The sequence below is a fragment of the Staurois parvus genome, unplaced genomic scaffold (genome assembly GCF_062004578.1).
Source record: "Staurois parvus isolate SC_StPar_1 unplaced genomic scaffold, SC_StPar_1.0 ptg001037l, whole genome shotgun sequence".
In the NCBI taxonomy this organism is placed as follows: domain Eukaryota; kingdom Metazoa; phylum Chordata; class Amphibia; order Anura; family Ranidae; genus Staurois; species Staurois parvus.
The window spans coordinates 447,031-459,342 of NW_028318833.1; the positions used below are offsets into that span (position 1 = coordinate 447,031).

General features: G+C 47.9%; 1 protein-coding gene across 3 annotated transcripts in view; it reads right to left on the reverse strand.

Annotated features, from left to right (window-relative positions):
- LOC149441002 (uncharacterized) overlaps window positions 1–12,312 on the reverse strand; it is a 49,459-nt gene that overhangs the window by 5,427 nt on the left and 31,720 nt on the right. For all 3 annotated transcript variants that reach the window (XR_016307455.1, XM_089657874.1, XM_089657875.1), the window contains exons 9-10: window positions 12,155–12,180; window positions 5,896–6,148 (exon numbers count right to left, since the gene is read on the reverse strand). Coding sequence is in view for 2 of the 3 variants with exons in the window: in XM_089657874.1 (XP_089514000.1) it covers window positions 5,896–6,148; window positions 12,155–12,180 (279 nt within the window). In the remaining variant the exon portion in view is untranslated. The remainder of the gene's footprint in view (window positions 1–5,895; window positions 6,149–12,154; window positions 12,181–12,312) is intronic.

The window sequence follows — 12,312 nt, forward strand, 5'->3', positions numbered from 1 at the left end:
GGAGAGAGAATACTAAGGGTTGCTTCCAGCATTGCTCCTGAGCTACTTGGAGATGGCAGTTATGTCCTTATGGAAACACCTGAAGAGATGATCAAAAAAGAGGGGTGGAAGGTGATTCCTGAAAGGAAAGACTGGAGAGCCAGAGTGGACCTATCTACAGTTGTGACTGTGAGAAACTGTTCACCTTACCCCGTTGTAATTGATCCTTACCAAAAGGTAGCCCATTGCTATCCTGTGTTTGGTGTTAACCCCTATGCTGAAGTGTGCAAAGTGCAAGTTGAAGGTACCGCTCCTACTGTTGAATTTGATCTGACTGACCCAAACTTATCAGAGCTTTGGGTTCACAGATTGACACAGCAGTTATCAGAATTACCAGAAGTATTTTCTATGGATGAAATGGATGTAGGCTGTGCCAAAAGTGCTCAACACACTTTCAGGCTAACAGATGCCACTCCCTTCCGGGAAAGGCCCAGAAGGATAGCTCCAAAGGATGTTGATGAGCTCAGACAGACCTTATATCAGATGAAAGATCAGGGGATCATTGCGGATAGTAAAAGTCCCTATGCTTCACCTATTGTTGTGGTAAGAAAGAAGTGTGGATCTATTCGCCTATGTGTGGACTATCGAACCCTGAATCGAAGGACAATACCTGATCAGTATACACTACCCAGGATAGAAGAGGCTTTTGAAGCTCTGAATGGAAATCAGTGGTTCACAGTTCTTGATTTGCGGTCAGGGTACTATCAGGTTCCAATGGCTCCTGAAGACCAAGAGAAAACAGCCTTCATATGTCCTTTGGGCTTCTATCAGTTTACCCGCATGCCACAAGGCATAAGGGGTGCACGAGCAACATTTCAAAGATTAATGGAATGCGTTTTGGGTGATTTAGTGCCACGAGAGTGTCTCGTGTACCTCGATGACATTATTGTATTTGGAGCTTCATTGGAGGAACATGAAGAACGTCTCATGCGAGTGTTGCATCGTCTAAAGGAGGAAGGGCTGAAGTTGTCTGCAGACAAGTGTAAGTTCTGCCGTTCATATGTTACCTATGTAGGCCACATTGTTTCTGCTGAAGGAGTGGCCACAGATCCTGCCAAAGTTGAAGCAGTTGTGAATTGGCCACAACCTCAGAATATCACAGAGTTGCGTTCATTCCTTGGATTCTGTGGTTATTACCGCAGATTTGTAGAAGGATATTCCAAAGTGGCCAAGTCCCTACATGACTTGTTGAAGACTGATTCGAGCGGTCAAGAAAAACAGAAGAAATCCACCAAAAATCCTTTTGGCGATAAGTGGACTTCAGCCTGTGAGGATGCCTTCATTCAGTTAAAGAAGAAGTTAACAGAGGCACCCGTTCTGGCCTATGCTAATGCTCGAAAGCCGTATGTTCTCCATGTAGATGCTAGCTTTGAAGGACTGGGTGGAGTGTTGCACCAGGAGTATCCAGCTGGGTTGCGACCCGTCGCCTTCATCAGGCGAAGCCTCACAGTTAGCGAGCGCAATTACCCAGTTCACAAGTTGGAATTCTTAGCTCTCAAATGGGCTATTGTCGATAAGTTACATGATTATCTTTATGGAGCAGCTTTCGAAGTAAGAACGGATAACAATCCTTTGACATATGTCTTAACCACAGCAAAACTAGATGCCACTGGACATCGCTGGTTGGCTGCTCTATCAAATTATCAATTCACCTTGAAATACAAACCTGGTCCAAAGAACATTGGTGCAGATGCGTTATCCAGACGCCCTGGGTTAACGCCTGTCTCTGAAGACAATGAATGGGAGGAAGTCCCTGGTCCTGGTGTTGGAGCATTATGTTTTATGGCTGCAGTAGTGGACGATAACGTGGCTTTCTCAGAGATGCGGCTCATAGACTCCATAGGAAGTGGACCTGATGCTGTACCAGACATGTTTGCCTACCCAGCAGCCCTAGGCTCATTTGAGAACTGTTCTATATCTCCTCAGCAGATGATTAAGAGTCAAAAGGCTGACCCTTTGATTGGACCTTTATATAGAGCAGTTAGTGTTAATGATCCAGAGATATTGAAGAAAACCTTGCCTGCTGAATGTAGCTCATTTCTTAGAGACTGGGATAAATTCAGGATTGAAAAGGGCCTACTCTACCGTGTGACTCTGTATCATGACCACCCAGGGAGACGTCAACTGGTTCTCCCTTATTGTTTTCGAAAGATGGTTTTCAGAAGTCTACATGATCATCATGGTCATTTGGGGCCTGAGAAGACCTATGGCTTGATTCAGGACCGCTTTTATTGGCTCAGAATGAGAGAAACTGTGACTAGCCTTTGTAGAAGGTGCCTCCGTTGTCTGAGACGAAAAACCCTCCCAGTTCGAGCTGCCCCAATGGGACATTTACAGAGTTCAGGCCCCATGGATTTGGTCTGTATCGATTTTCTATGCATTGACAATGATTCAAGAGGAATTGGGAACGTGTTGGTAGTGACTGATCACTACACCCGGTATGCACAAGCTTTTCCTACCAAGGATCAAAAGGCAGTGACAGTCGCCAGAGTGCTTTGGGAGAAGTATTTCATCCACTATGGCTTACCCCACAGATTGCATTCGGATCAGGGAAGAGACTTTGAGAACAGACTAGTTAAGGAATTACTTCAACTACTCAACATCCATAAAATCCGGACTACCCCTTATCACCCTGAAGGTGATGCTCTCCCTGAGAGATTTAACAGAACTTTGCTTGATATGTTAGGTACTCAACAGGTTGATGATAAACGCACTTGGAGTCGTAAAGTTGAAGCCATGGTTCATGCTTACAATAGCACAAGACATGAGACTACGGGATTCTCCCCTTATTTCTTAATGTTTGGAAGGGAGCCTAGACTGCCAATAGACCTCTTGCTAGGGGTCTCCACTGATGGTGTCGATCATGAAAGTCACTATCAGTATGTAGCTCGTCTGAAAGATACCCTTAAGTCAGCTTATCGTTTGGCTGAAGAAAATGCTGCCAAGATAAATGAAGGGAACAAAAGGAGGTTTGATCGTCGTGTGAGATACAGAGAATTGAAACCTGGTGACCAGGTACTGCTTAGAAACTTGGGCCCTTCTGGGAAGCATAAATTAGCTGACCGATGGAGGAATGAGATTTTTACAGTGGTGAGCAAATTACCTGGAATTCCTGTGTACAAAATAAAGGGACCAGAAGGTAGAGTAAAAGCTTGGCATCGAAACCATTTGCTCCCTATTCCTCAAGTCACTGATGATGATGACTCAGAAGATACTGTGGGAAGGGACTCCCCACAACCTCAGGCTAACCTTACAACTGACCCTCCTGACTCTAATGAGAGTGACTGGACTGTAGTTCCTGAGATTCAGAGCCCAACAGCTTCTCCTCTTCCAAGAGAGTCACTGAACCCTAGATCTCCAGAGTTTGTGCCTGAGTCAGCGAGTACGCCTAACCAAGGATCTAGTTCTACTCCACAATCAGTGCCATCTCTTCCCATGACACAAAGCCCTCATTCAGTACCTGAAAATCAGGGATTACCTCATAGGGAAGTGCGTAGAGGAGAAAGGGTTAGACATCCACCACCTGTTTTGACTTATAATACTTTGGGGGATCCCAGCATCATTCCTCAGCCCCATCTATACCATGCCTGGGTAGGGGCAGTATCTAATCTGGTCAATATGCTACCTGTATTTGCATCACCTGGCTTGTATTTATACTAATCTGTTGTTTTCTTTAGCAAACCATTGTAATGGAGAGAGGACAACGTTGTGTATTTGAAATTGAATTTCATTATTGTATATAATTTGAGCTTCCTTTGACGGGACGTAAAGGTTTCACCAGGGGGAGAGTGTAGGGAACTGTTATTTTATACACTAATTGTGGTTTGTTTACATCTATATCCAGCCACAACCATAGAGGTCCCATTACAGACAAGTCCCTAGGTGTGCTTCCTGCCCCTACAAGGAGGTCAAGAAACCCCAGGATGTTATATATTTTGTTTTCCAGGAAGTATGAGGCAGAGGGTGACAGCTTGCCATGTGCTGTGTATCTGGGGAGAACTGTATGGGGATTCTGTGAGTACTGATCCAGATTAACAAGGCTGCTATCTATCCAGTTGTTACTGAAGCAGATTAGGTCTGCCTCTGTTATATTTCAACTTCTGTATTGGAACCCTAATATCTCTGTAAGAGAGAGATTTGTGGTTCATTATCATTATTCTATTTACACTGCAGAATCCTTATAGTTGTCTATATATATATATATATAGATCCGTGTTTTCATCTGCATAAGACTGTCAGGTGAACTTTCTGTTAATTGCAGTGTATCTTTGCAGCCTCTTTGCTTAAAGAGCCTTATTGGTCTGGATCTCCCTTTAGCTAGGATTAGCATAGGGAGCGTTGGATAGATTAGGCTAGAGGTAGGTTAGGCTTCCGATGGCCACTTAGACAGATAGAGGCCCGGTTGCAGTGACAGCCCAGTTTAGGGATAGGGACTAAGAGTAAGGATAGATATCCTTTTAGGTGATGCATCGCTGATCTTCAGACAAGCAGTGCAATCATCCGCATAGAATGTGTTACTTGGACGCCATCGCAGCATCTGAAGTGGAAGCGTGCATCTTATTGACTCTCACCTCTCCAGGGGCCCCTGCAACCGGACTGCGCTATAACTCCTAGAAGGAGGTATTCTGTATACTACATGCACATATACCCGGGTATAATTGCAACCTCCCAATTTATGCTAAATTGTTATTCCTGAATGTTATTCTTATGTATCCTGTTTTATGTGGCTGCTTTATATAAACTTTGCATTAATCTCATACAGGTGTGGTGACATGTTTTCATGTTAGAAATATAAGCTGGGTGCATTAATACTGCTATGTATAGTTACTTTAAGTTGTCTACCTGTTACATTCCTAGAAAGGGGTGAGTCTCCTCAATTGCAGGATCCCTATTCTAGGGGGAGGCACTGCCATTTGTATTATCACAACCCCCTCTTCCATATAGCGAAGGCTCAGGATTGCCTACTCATATACAGGTTAGCGCCATAGCTTGTTTGTTGTGGGCCATTTCACATAACCCCCCCAAAACAGGGCTACACTAGTATGGATGATTGGGGGATTTGTGCTAGGAGGGGAATTGGCAGGAGGATAAGTACTAGGAGAGGTCATTTAGGGATAACTGTGCTAGATGATGGAGTTTTGGAAGGGGGGAGAGGATTTATGATCAGAGGGAAAAGTTGACTGGTAGAGGATTTGTGCTAGGAGGGGGGATTAGGAGAGGAATTGAGCTGGGAGGGGGAATTTGTACTGGAAGAGCGGGAATTTTTGTTTGGGGAGAAATTTGGCTTGCATGGGGAATTTTAGGTTAGAGGGTAAGTGTGAAGATTAGTGCTTGATTATTTTTTTTTGGGGGGGGGGGTTGGTAGGGAATTTTTGCTGACACACAATTCTTATATATTGGGGGGGGGGGGTGTTTGCCATCTGGCATCTTCGGCTTGGGTGCTAGATGATCTTGGGGCTTTAGGTGTGTCAGTGTTCTCTTGTTCCGGGGTAGGGGGGGGAGTGTCAATGATGCAGGACAGCAGGGACCCACTACATCTAGGGGCTCCTTTGGGAGCACTACATAAACATTTTATGCAAATAAAAAATGTAAAAAGTGTATGTTTGGAAAATTCGGTATAAAATAACATTGACCAAAAGCACTAAAGTTTCAGTTTGAAAAGACAATGATCAGGTATGGACAGGTGGCAGGGCAGGTGGGATTATTGTCAATGGCTTCTATGGTATGGCGTGAGAGTGAGGTTGTGAAAATGCATATCTTGGACAGTATAGGGGGTCCCAAATCTACAGCAAAATACAGCAGACTCAGTAACAACAGAACAGAATGATACTGAGAAATCCCAGAGAATGTACCTACCTAGATGATCTGACATATATTTCAGATGCATGTCGTACATCGAGTCAGTGACATTCAACCTTCCGCTGTTACCACTGTGATACAAAATCCCAAAATCACATTTCTTGATGTCCTCTCTAAACCTCTCCAGTGTATTGATGGCGATATAATACGATTCCACTTTCGAGATGCTTTCCTTCACAAGGGCTTTCAGCCAGGAGTAATCTTTCTCTGCTGCTCTGGAGAAGATCCCAACCGCATGTCTTTTCTTTGTCTAAGGATAATGATGATAGTGTTAAAATATTTTTAAACATCAATGAAAGATGAAATATTTATTTTCTCTTTTTCAACGTGCTTAAAGGGGCTTCTGGCTACTCATTAAGTCTTTTGGGAAAAGTATGTAAGATGGCGCCAATACAAAACAAGAAAACTTTCCTTCCTGACAGTTATGATTGTAGGTCCAATCATAAAGAGACCAATCAGGTAAAAGTCTTAATATTCTCCATTTAGGAAAGAGTTTTTTTTATTTCTAAATTCCAAGTTATTATATTTTTCAGGCAACTGTGAGTGTATGTCAAGCCAAAAACATTTTTTGTAATTTGGTTATAGTGGGTAAAGACTAGAACTGCTATCCGGGGGGGTCGGTTAGAAAGATCTTCCCTCACTTCTTGTCCAACATAGCAGAAAAAAATTCAAAATTCAAAAAACAGAATCAGCAAGTTGGGAAAATGATCACCCCCCATTGTGTCAGTATTTTGTTGAACCCCCTTTTGCTTTAATTCCAGCCTTTAGTCTTTTGGGATGTCTCTGCTAAATTTGCACATCTAGACTTCGCAATATTTGCCCACTTATCTTTGCAGAACTGCTCATGTCCAGTTACATTTGACAGTGACTGTATTTGGATTGTAGTCTTCAAGTCATTCCATACATTTTCAATGGGGTTAAAGTCTGAGCTTTGACTAGGCCATGCAAAGACATTCCTCTTTCTCTCCTCCAACCACTGTGTGCTCATTTTTGCTGTGTGCTTTGACTCATTGTAATCTTGGTCTTCCCATTGACAACTTTCTGGCAGAGGATGAGGGATTTTACCCCATTCATTTTTCCATCTTTCCTGACAAGTGTTCCAGACCCTGCTGCAGAGAAACTCCCTATACCAGGATATTCCTCCTCCATGCTTTACTGTAGGAATGGTGGGATTTGGATGGTGATCTGGATTAGATTTCCGCCAGTCATATTGTTTAGTGTTGACGCCAACTTATTCCATTTTAGTCTCATCTGACCAGAACACCTTGTTCCATGTGGCCTCAGAATTTTCAAGGTGTGTTTTGGCAAAGCTCAGTGGTGACTGCATGTGGCCTTTCTTGAGGAGCAGCTTTTTTCTTGCAGCCCTCCCATACAAGCCCCATTTGTGGAGCATTTGTGATATTATTGTCACATGTACACAATGACCACTCTTTGTCATCAATTCCTGCCACTGCTTCAGAGTTGCTGTAGGCCTCTTGGTAGCCTCTCTGACCAGTTTACACCTTTCTCTTTCATCCAGTTTGAAGTGACGTCCTGATTCAGGGAGGGTCTGTGCTGCACCAAATACCTTCAACTTCTTAATAATAGACTTCTGTGACGGAGCGTAGGCAGGACAGAACACACAGAGTAGAAGGCAAGCGCACAAAGCTTTATTGAGGCAAACAGATGACAGTCACTGAATAGGGGAGTTTGCAGGGAGGGTGAAAACGCCAGTCCAGGGCGACACGGAAGGACCAACACACTTAAAGTCCAACACCAAGAGCCAAGGGAGAGTCTCTGTAGCAGGTAATCCAACAGGGAGTTTGGTGTGAGTCTCTGTAGCAAGTAATCCAACAGGGGGTTGGTGTGAGGTCAGCACAAGAACAGTTCAAGTGAAGCAGGCAGACAGCATGTACTCACGGATCCCTGGAGTCTAGCAGACAGTCTTCCCCAGCTCTGGGAGAAGGGGGTTCCTAGGCAGCCTTGGGTCTCTGCTGAGCCTGGCCACGGAAAAGGTCCTGGCCGTAGCTCAGGCTCCTTCCAGCAGCTACACAGCAGTGAATACCTCGGGAGCCTGGCATCAGCTTCTTAAAACTGGTCGGACCCCCCTAGTCACCTAGGCAACCGGGGGGGGGCCCGGAGGTAGCTTGGCTCTAGCTTGCCTTAGGAATGCCTTTCATCTCAGCAGAAGGGGGAGGGGCACGGATGAGAGACAGCAGAGGGAGCAGGGACAGAGCAAGGGGCTGAGAGGGAGGGCAGCTGTGACACTCCTCCCCCTTCCATTTCACAAGTGCCGGCAAGGGGGACCCAACCGGGTTCCCATGAAGGTACTTGTGGGCCCTGACTTAGCTACTGTGGATCTTGTTGGCGGGAAAGGCTGTCTGCATTTTGGTGTTGGCTTCCCCGTCTATATCGAATGGTGAAATTGTAGGGCTGGAGGGCGAGGCTCCACCTAAGGAGGCGCCTGTTGTCCGCGGACACCCGTTTCAGCCATGTGAGAAGGTTGTGATCGGTGACGATGGTAAACTCCCGGCCGTACAGGTAGGGCTGTAGTTTCTTTAGGGCCCAGACTATGGCCCAGACATTCCTTCTCCACTTCCTGGTCCAGTAGTTTGCGGCTGAGGAAAGTGACGGGATGTTCCTCCCCAGCCTCATTGACTTGGCTGAGGACAGCCCCTAGGCCATAGGTGGAGGCGTCTGTCTGCACAAGGAAGCATCTGTTGTGCTCAGGGGCAGCCAGGATGGGGTTGCTCGCCAGGGCAGCTTTGAGGTCCTGGAAGGCGGATTCACAGGCCGAGGTCCAGGTCACCATCCGGGGACTGTTCTTTAGGGTCAGGTCGGACAGGGGCTGGGCCGTAGAGCTGAAGTTAGGCACAAATTTACGGTAAAAACCGGCAGTGCCGAGGAAGGCCATCACTTGCTTCTTGGTCTGGGGGGTGAGCCAGTCATAAATGGCCTGAACCTCGGCTGGTTCAGGTTTCAGTGTCCCCCCCCTACTCTGTGCCCAAGGTACTGTACCTCAGCCATTCCCAACTGGCATATTTCTGGTCTCACTGTCAGCCCTGCCCTGCAGATGCGGTCTAGGATGGCCCCCACGTGGGCCAGGTGCTCCTCCCACGTGTCGCTAAAGATGGCTATGTCATCTAGGTAGGCGCATGTGAACTCTTGACATCCCTCTAGTAGCTGGTCCATGACCCGTTGAAATGTGGCGGGGGCGTTTTTCATGCCGAAGGGCATGACGAGGAATTCATACAGGCCGAACGGGGTAATAAAGGCGGAGCGCTCAACGCCCTCTTTTGTGAGGGCGATTTGCCAGTAACCCTTGCTGAGGTCTAGGGTGGTAACGTAGCGGCCCCGGCTAGACTGTCCAGCAGGTCGTCTATGCGGGGCATGGGTTAGGCGTCACTGACAGTGTAGTCATTCAACCTCCGGTAGTCCACGCAAAAGCGGGTGGCCCCATCCTTCTTTGGAACCAGCACCACCGGGGAGGCCCAAGGACTGCGGGAGAGTTGGATGATACCCAGCTGGAGCATCTCAGAGAGTTCGGCCCGGATGGCCGACTTCACGGATTCGGGGACCCGGTATGGGGCATGCTGGATGGGTTCCTGACTGTGGGTCTCCACATGGTGGAGGGCTAACCCTGTGTGGCCCTGGTTGGCCAAGAAGGTGAAGGCGCGGTCCACTAGCACGGTCCTCATCTGGGCCGTCTGGCTGGGGTTCAGCTGAGCCCCCGTGGGAATCTGATCTAGGGGAGTGGTGACCTTGGTGGTTTGCAGGAGATCGGGCAGGGCTCCCTCATCTTCTCCGCCTGTGGAGGCGGGGCAGACAGCTAGCATGGGTAGAGTCCGGTCATGGTACTCTTTCAACATGTTGATTTGGACTGTGCGCTGCTTGCGGTGACAGGCGTCGAGGCTAATGACATAGCTAGTCTCGTCTAACTTGCGAAGGACCTTGTAGGGCCCTTCCCAGGTATGCTGGAGCTTGTTCTGGGGGTTGGGGACGATCTTGAGCACCTGCTGCCCTTCAGAGAACTCGCGACCACGTGTCTTGCGGTCGTACCATACCTTCTGGCGTGTCTGGGCTGCCCGGAGGTGGTCGTGGGCCATGGTGGCCTGGCGGATCAGCCTCTCCTGCAGCTAGAGAACGTAGGGATAAGGGGCGGAGCGGGGCCTTGGGATGAACCCCTGGGCGTCCCTTCCTCTGACAGATGTCACAGGTCTAACAGAAGTGGGCTACGTCCTGGGTGATACCCGGCCAGTAGAAGGCTTAGGTCAGGCGCAGCCCCGTTCTCCTCTTACCCAGGTGGCCGGCTACTGGAATGTCATGGGCTATCTGAGTAGAAGGAAACCTGAACCGTCTAGGCACTATCAGTTGTTTGGAGCTAGCAGAGGGTTGACCCGGGCGGCTTGGTCATGCCTCGTGGTACAACAGCCCCTGCTTTCACCAAAGCTGGTCTCCAACCCCCTCCTGCCGCCCTGCGGCGGCCTGGGTCTGTGGCTACCTCCCGCTTGAAGGTCTCCAGGTCAGGGGAAGGTCGGGGTCAGGTGGGGGTTCACTCACCGAGTCCATGCTGGGGAAAGGTCCCGTGGTGGCTTAGTCTGTGCACTGTTGCTCCCCGAACCCATAGTCGAGGTGTACGGATGTTCTGGGGATATGATGTCTGGCTCCTCCCATCAGCTCGATGGCGAATCCAGGGCCGGGTTGGATGGCTTCTGGTTGGATCACTCGGGGGTCGGTGATGGTCAGGAAGGCCCCGTATCCCTAAAACCGGGCTCTGGGTGGCGGTCCTGCAGAGTTGGCAGTGGTAGGTGGGGGGCCCGTTTTGGCAGATATGCCACAGTCCACTTCTTGTATTCGCTGGGCGGGGCCTGTTCCTGCATCTGCTGGCTTTCGCTGTCTGCCATCTCCTCAGTGTCCTGATCCCACTGCTGCCAACCAGTGTGACAGAGCATAGGCAGGACAGAACACACAGAGTAGATGGCAAACGCACAAAGCTTTATTGAGGCAAACAGATGACAGTCACTGAATAGGGGAGTTTGCAGGGAGGGTGAATACGCCAGTCCAGAGTGACAAGGAAGGACCAACACACTTAAAGTCCAACACTGAGAGCCAAGGGAGAGTCTCTGTAGCAAGTAATCCAACAGGGGGTTGGTGTGAGGTCAGCACAAGAACAGTTCAAGTGAAGCAAGCAGACAACATGTACTCACGGATCCCTGGAGTCGAGCAGACAGTCTTCCCCAGCTCTGGGAGAAGGGGGGTCCTAGGCAGCCTTGGGTCTCTGCCGAGCCTGGCCACGGAAAAGGTCCTGGCCGCAGCTCAGGCTCCTTCCGTCAGCTACACAGCGGTGAATACCTCGGGAGCCTGGCATCAGCTTCTTAAAACTGGTCGGACCCCCCTAGTCACCTAGGCAACCCGGGGGGGGGGGGGCTGGAGGTAGCTTGGCTCTAGCTTGCCTTATGAATGCCTTTCATCTCAGCAGAAGGGGGGAGAAGCATGGATGAGAGATAGCAGAGGGAGCAGGGACAGAGCAAGGTGCTGAGGGGGGGCAGCTGTGACAACTTCATTCTGCTTCTAGACATTGATGAAGCCTTTGATATTTTTTTTTGTATCCATCTCCTGACTTGTGTCTGTCCCGGAGATCTTCTGACAGTGCCTTGCCACCCATTGATTGTTTGCTTCAGTTGCACTAACAAGGACTGAAATGTTCCAGAAAAGCTCTTTTCATAATGAGCCAATCAAAATGACCCCAGCCGGTCACAGTTGAAAGTCAAATGGCTTTGTGTGACATTGAGAAGGTGATTAGCTACACCTGATTGAGTTTAAAAGTCATTTTAGTGAGGGGGTGATCATTTTTGGGGCTGTCTTTTGCCCTGCTTGTTGTAACCAGTTATTATTATTATTATTATACAGGATTTATATGGCACCAACAGTTTGCACAGCACTTTACAAAATGAAGGCGGACATTACAATTACAATACAATTTGGTACAAGAGGACACAGAGGGCCAGACTTGTTAGAGCTTACAATCTGTTGAACGTTAAGGACTTTGGACTTCTAAGGATTTTTTTATTTGGCACTCATTTGATCTGTTACACATGTACAGTATTTTGGCCTTATAATGGCCTCTTTAATTCCCCAGAATTTCCCTGACATTCCCAGAGGAGGTTTATAACTTCCTGGAGTGTGCTGAACACGTTCAGCCAGAGGTAGTAAGTGACTGCGCCTGCACACGAATGTGAATGACAGACATACATTAGATCTTAGAAAACATTCTTACTTGTGACAACGAAACATCAAATGTTCCTGTGAAATGAAATAAAAAGAAAACGGTTAGAACAAGTTACACTTATGGCCATGTCATATCAAATGACAACAGAGTGACTAAGGGCTGGTTCACAGCATTCCTGTGCAGTGCGGTTTTGACAGTCCAAAGGA